The sequence below is a fragment of the Helianthus annuus genome, chromosome 10 (assembly GCF_002127325.2).
Source record: "Helianthus annuus cultivar XRQ/B chromosome 10, HanXRQr2.0-SUNRISE, whole genome shotgun sequence".
Lineage (NCBI taxonomy): Eukaryota > Viridiplantae > Streptophyta > Magnoliopsida > Asterales > Asteraceae > Helianthus > Helianthus annuus.
In genome coordinates, this window is record NC_035442.2 from 48,446,724 (window position 1) to 48,453,763 (window position 7,040).

The 7,040-nt window shown below is 36.5% G+C and overlaps 1 protein-coding gene and 1 pseudogene across 1 annotated transcript; one reads left to right on the plus strand and one right to left on the minus strand.

Annotated features, from left to right (window-relative positions):
- Nucleotides 1-495: 495 nt before the first annotated feature.
- LOC110881568 lies at nt 496-1,392 on the minus strand. Its single transcript, XM_022129785.1, has one exon. The coding sequence runs from the start codon at nt 1,390-1,392 to the stop codon at nt 496-498; it is 897 nt and encodes a 298-aa protein (XP_021985477.1).
- Nucleotides 1,393-1,757: 365 nt separating this feature from the next.
- Nucleotides 1,758-3,143, plus strand: LOC110881684 (annotated as a pseudogene).
- Nucleotides 3,144-7,040: the final 3,897 nt, after the last annotated feature.

Genomic DNA, 7,040 nt, shown 5'->3' on the forward strand with positions numbered 1-7,040 from the left:
AGAGTGATCGGTCGGGAGAAATCGCCTATGACCTACATATCCTATTCTATCTCGTAAACGTATACTGCTCGCATCTTCATTGCATATTGGACATGCCTTATATCCACTCGTGCTCCATCCAGACAAATAACCGTACGCAGGAAAATCATTAATTGTCCATAGAAGTGCAACATGCATGTTGAATTTCTGTTTTGATTCACAATCATATGTTTCAACACCCTTATCCCATAGAAGTTTCAACTCATCTATTAGTGGACGCAAAAATACATCAATATCATTACCTGGTGAATCGCTTCCAGGAATCAGCAATGTCAACATAAATGAAGCATCGACCATAGACTTCCAAGGAGGCATATTGTATGGTATGAGCACAACAGGCCACATACTATAAGAGAGACTCTTTGCACCAAACGGATTGAAACCATCACTTGCAAGCCCTAGGCGAACATTTCTAGGATCCTTTGCAAAATCAGGAAACATTGTATCAAAGTGTTTCTATGCCTTTCCATCTGCTGGATGTCTAAGAACCCCCTCCTCTTTGGTTCTGTATTTATCGTGCCACAACATTTCCTTAGCAATGTGTCTTGAGGCATATAAGCGCTTAAGTCTACTTGTGATGGGAAAGTAACGCAAAATTTTTACCGGTTTTTTCTTCCCTTTACTATTTTCCTTATAACGACTAGTGCCACACACGGGGCAATTTTGTAATTCTGCATTTTCTTTCCAAAATAATGCACAATCATGTTTACAAGCATGAATAGATTCGTATCCTAGTCCAAGTGTATGTAAATACTTTTTCGCCTCATAATGGTTTTTCGGCAAGTTTGCATCCTTGAAGGCCCGACTAAATAAATTCAGAATCATATCCATTGACACATTTGTCATTTTGCATGTTACCTTCACGTTCATCAACTCTAGTAAAAAGCCTAGTACAGAAAACTCATCACACCCGGGGTATAAAGGCTTCTCCATATCGACAAATAACTTCTCCACCTTTGGGTTATTACGTAGATTGACACCGTCAATGAAGTTTTCTGCTTCAGTTTCGTCGCCCGTAGGAAAAACATCATCAAGTAACTCATTGACACCGTCATTTGATTCGTTTTCACTTTCTTCATAGTCACTATCTGTATCATCTGTTTCATAACCTGGAAGATGTTCACCATGATGAATCCATACATTGTATGATGGTTCAAAACCATTATAGATGATATGATCAGCAACGACTGTGGGAACATGTCTTCTTGCATTCACACCCTTTTTACACGGGCAATGTATCCTACCTTCACTGTCAACATATGTTTTACCCCTTTCTGCAAAAGCTATCGCTCCATTAATGAACACTGGATCTACCTTATTAGTGATTTTAGTCCAGCTCTTATCCAATGGCATTGCAAAAACCTGGTTAACAACAAACATAAATAAACTAATCGTCAAAACAAAACATTATTTTTTGGTTTATGAGGTAACATAATTTTAGACATAATAAAACTTGGCTGTAGTTATATTAATCATGCCTATCTTGTCTCTATTGTAAGTTGGCCTTTATTATGATTCAGTATAGATGCGATTAAGGTTATTTTTAAAGGTTTGTATTCTCTATTACTATTCGGTTTAGTTTTTAGGAAGATTACACTTTTGGAGGCGATGCATTATTGTAGGTGTATCATGATGCAATTGGTTCATGCAGTTATTCTAATTAATCTTATTAATTGGGTATAGTACGACTTTATTTTTTGTGACAATGTTACAGAATCATGAACTACAAGAGCTTCAATAATCCACCAACAACAGAGATCGCGAGCGGGAACGCTAGACCGCCCGGAAACTTCCATCTAGCAAGACAAGGATCAATATACTCATTAACCTTTGATGAGCTACAAACCACCATGGGTACCAGCATTGGTAAAGATTTTGGGTCAATGAATATGGATGAGTTGTTAAAAAGCATTTGGAATGCAGAAGAAACTCAAACAAATATTAATAATAATACCGCGGTTAACAACGGTGTTGTCGAAGGTGGTGGAATGATACAAAGACAAGGGTCTTTGACTTTACCAAGAACAATAAGTCAAAAGACAGTTGATGAGGTTTGGAAAGATATATCAAAAGAGTTTAACGCGTTCTGGCAACCGAATTTGTCTCAAAGGCAAGAGACATTAGGGGAAATGACTCTTGAGGAGTTTTTGGTCAAGGCTGGAGTTGTAAGGGAAGAAAATCAGTTGGTTGACAAACCGAATGATAACGGGTTGTTTTGTAATTTAACAAACTCGCAAAACAAACCGATTTTCAGGGCTGTTGGATTCCAACAAGGTGTGAGTACAAACAATCATAATCTGCCATTGAATGTGAATGGAGTTAGATCTGCACAAAGTCAACAACAAAATCAACAGAAAAGTCAACAGTTGTTTCCAAAGCAAACTAGTGTTGCTTATGGTGGTGGTATGAAGGGTAGTCCTGTAATTAGGAATGGGATCATGGGTGTTTCTGATGGGGTGTTACAGGGTGGTAACATGGGGTTAGTGGGACCCAGGGTTACGGCGGTAGGGTCGCCCGCGGTTTCGTCAGACGGGATGGGAAGAATAATGGAGATACGTCTTCGGTTTCGCCTTCGCCTTATGAGTTTAGTGGGATTGTGAGGGGGAGAAAAAGTTGTTGAAAGGCGGCAAACACGAATGATTAAGAACCGAGAATCGGTTGCTTGGTCGCGGGCTCGTAAGCAGGTTCGTGTCGGTTTAACGGGTTTTTTAGTTGCGGTTTTCGGTTTTTTCTTGTTTGTAATGTGACTTGTATGTTTTAGGCATACACTATGGAACTGGAAGCAGAACTAGCAAAACTGAAAGAGGAAAATCAAGAACTGAAAAGAAATGGATGCATAAGAGCAATATATGTGCATACCATATATTAACATAATAAACAATTTTCAGGGTTGGAATCTCCCTTCCAACAGTACAATTGTAGAGGTTCGGTTTCAAAATTTATCGATAGAAGCGGATTGCCATGTCAGAGATAGAGCGCTTGCAACGCTGCCTAACACCGCTCGGAATATCATTGAGTCACTTCTGTCATCCATCGGCATCAGTTTCTTCAAGAAAGCTAAGCTTCGCATTCTTAAAAATATATCTGTGTTGAATGTTTGTTGAATTGAACGTGAATTTCTTCAGAGTATTTGCAGAATTCGTATGATATCGTTCATATAAATTATGAATTGATAATCTGAATGTAATGATACAAAAGTATATATATATATATACACGTACAGGAAAACCGATAACTACCCTAAATAATATATAACTTATAATAAACGAATAATTATTAAATATGTAATACTATATCTAGCTTATATATATATATATATATCTAACACCCTCCCTTAAGCTAGATCATCTCAGTGACATCCGTAGAAGTTCCTTTAGCCGCTTGAAGTCCTTTGGTTGTAATGCTTTGGTCATAATATCTGCTAATTGATCTTTTGTTGCACAAAAGATAACAGTTACTTCTTGTTTCTTGATTAGATCTCTAATAAAGTGATATTTAACCCGAATATGTTTACTTTTCCCATGATATACAGGATCTCTAGCCAAGCATATAGTTGATTTGTTGTCGCAGTATATAGGAGTAGGAATGGAACAGTCATTTGATTCTTGTAGATCATTTAAAATTCCTTTGATCCATATCGCTTGACAACCGGCCAGAGATAATGCCATATATTCAGCTTCAGTTGAAGACAAGGCTACCACCTTCTGCTTCTTTGACTGCCATGATACAGGGCCTGATCCTAAGTGAAAAACATATCCAGAGGTACTCCTGCTATCATCCATATCTCCTGCATAATCACTATCAGAAAAGCCCACAAGGTTTTTCTTTCCTCCTTTGGAATATGTAATTCCTTGATCTTGTGTTCCTTTAATATATTTTAGTATACGTTTGGCTGCCTCCCAGTGACTTTTCTTTGGACATTCCATGAACCTACTAACTTTGCTTACAGCAAACATGATGTCTGGTCTTGTATTGGTTAAATACATTAGACTTCCTACGAGACTTCGATATATATTCTCATCTACTAAATCTTCCGGATCATCTTTGGACAATTTTAATCCGTATTCCATAGGTGTAGAAACAGTATTGCATTGTGTCATTCGAAACTTCTCTAATAGATTTCGCATATATTTTCTTTGAGAGAGTATAATATTTCCATTGTCATAAAGAACTTCCATACCGAGGAAATAATGTAACCTCCCCATGTCAGTCATCTCAAACTCCTTATTCATTGATATCTTAAACTCATCAATCAATTGCATTGAATTGCTTGCAATTATTAGGTCATCTACATACAAGCATATTACTAACTTTCCTTCTTTCGAATCTTTGATGTATAGTGTATGCTCATATGCACATTTCTTAAATTCGTGTTGTGTGAAATATGAATCAATACGGCTATACCATGCCCTTGGTGCTTGTTTTAGTCCATAAAGAGCTCGTTTAAGATGACATACCTTTTGTTCTTCCCCTTCTTTAATGTATCCTTGAGGTTGCTCTATAAACACTTGTTCCTTCAGCTTTCCATTTAAGAAAGCCGTTTTGACGTCCATTTGATGAAGATGCCATCCGTGTTGTGCTGCTAGTGCTAATACTAAACGAACCGTTTCGAACATTATTACTGGTGCAAACACTTCCTGATAGTCTATTCCAAACTTTTGCCTATATCCTTTAACCACTAGCCTGGCTTTGTACTTGTCTACATTTCCCTTCTCATCATACTTAGTTTTATATATCCACTTTACACCAATAGGTTTTTGATGTTTTGGTGGATCTACTAATACCCATGTTTGGTTCTTAATAATGGATTCCATTTCTTTATCCATTGCCTCTAACCATTTCGAATCTTTACTTGCTTCTTCATACGTTGTCGGATCTGTGCTTGTATAAAGAACGAAATTTACCACTTCACTTTCATTGTATTTTTGTAGTACTTCTGCATCAGTTAGTGCTCTAGTATCCCGATATAAACGATTTATGCTTTTAGTCCGAATTGTTTCATTTTCTGAATCTGTAGATGATGAATCCTCATGTTGCTGTTGGACTTGAACATCATTCTGCTGTGAGATCTGATCCATATCAAAGATATCATCATGTTGCAAAGAGTGTTCGTTAGTTTCCTGAGCTTGTTCTTCCTCTACTGAGTCTGCATTTAAATTGTTTACCTTTTGACATTTGTCTTTATCTGTCACATCGTTCTGTGTACTTTCTTCATCGTACACAATCAAAGGTACGTTTGATGTTTCACAGTTGAACACCCATCTTTTATTCTCATCAAATATCACATCACGACTGATGATGATCTTGTTGGTTTGAGGATTATACAGTTTATAACCCTTACTGACTTCACTATAACCAACAAAAATAGTCTTTTCCGTCTTGTTAGATAGTTTATCTCTCTGTTGTTTCGGTATGTGAACATAAGCTAGACACCCAAATATTCTCATATGTTCTATACTTGGTTTCTGTCCATTCCATGCTTCATACGGTGTGATGTTGGGTCTAGTCTTTGTGATTGTCCGGTTAAGAATATATGTAGTGCATGCTACAGCTTCTGCCCAATAACAATTCGGTAATTGTTTTGTGTTCATCATGCTTCTGCTTAGTTCCATTAATGTCCTATTCTTTCTTTCGGCTACCCCGTTCTGTTGAGGAGAATAGCTATTCGTAAGTTGATGGCGGATTCCATTCAGTTTCAAGTAATCTTGAAAAGTTTTGCTGCAGTATTCTCCTCCACGATCTGTTCTTAAGGTTTTAACTAAGCAATTTGATTGCTTCTCATTCAAAGCCTTGAAAATTTTGAAATAATTAAGTGCTTCGGATTTGTATTTTAGAAAGTATACCCATGTCTTTCGAGTGTAGTCATCTATGAAAGTAATGAAATATCTACACCCACCTATTGACTTTGTTCTCATTGGTCCGCATATATCAGAATGAACAAGTTGTAGAGGTTCACTTGCTTGCCATGTTGTTTTCTTTTGAAAAGGTTTCCTAGCTTGTTTTCCGGATATGCATCCCTCGCACACATTATCATCCTTTGTCATATTTGGTAATCCAACTACTAATTCCTTATTTGCCATGTCAATTAATGTCTCCATATTTATATGTCCATAACGCTTGTGCCATAAATTCGAAGGATTCTTACTTGTCATGTTCATGACAAACTGTAGATCACTTTTCGGATAGAAGGGAAACATTTTATTGCTCGTCATTTTGACTATACCTAGAACTTCATTATTCATATCCTTGATAGTGCATCTTTCCCCTTTGAATGAAACATCATAACCCCTTTGTATGAGTTGTCCTACCACTACAAGAAAACTGGGTTTTTAGTACGCGCAAAAGCGTCCTAAAATGCTATTTTATAGGACCTTTCATTTAATAGGACCAATGGTAAAAGCGTTTCATGTAAAGGGGTCGTAATAAGTCCCGAAACTAAAAAAGTGTCCTAACATCTCAAATAAGATTATGAAACCAATTTTATGGTCGCGTAATATGTCTTTGAACAACCAAAATAGTGTCCTAATAAAAACATATTAGGACACTTTTACGATGTTCTAACATGTGCTTACATACTTTTAATCTTTTGATACACTTACAAGCGTCCTTAGAAATTAATTGATAGGACCCTTATGATGTAACATTATAGCTAATTTAGTACCAAGAAAAGGGTTCTAATATACCAAATAAGATTATAAAACCAATTTTATGGTCGCATAATATGTCTATAGACAACTTAAATAGCGTCCTAAAAACAACATATTAGAACACTTTTACAATGTTCTAATATGTGATTACCTACTTTTAATCTTTTGATACACATACAAGCGTCCTTAAAAATTAATTTACACTACAAATAAAAGGCCATATAGTGGCGTACAAAAAGTGCCAAAAAAACAAAAAAAAATGCCATTAAAGACCCATATAAGAATGCGCGGCACACAAAAAAAGTACCACTAGAAGCAGTGACACTAAAGCCTTTTAGTGGCACCTTTTTTGTC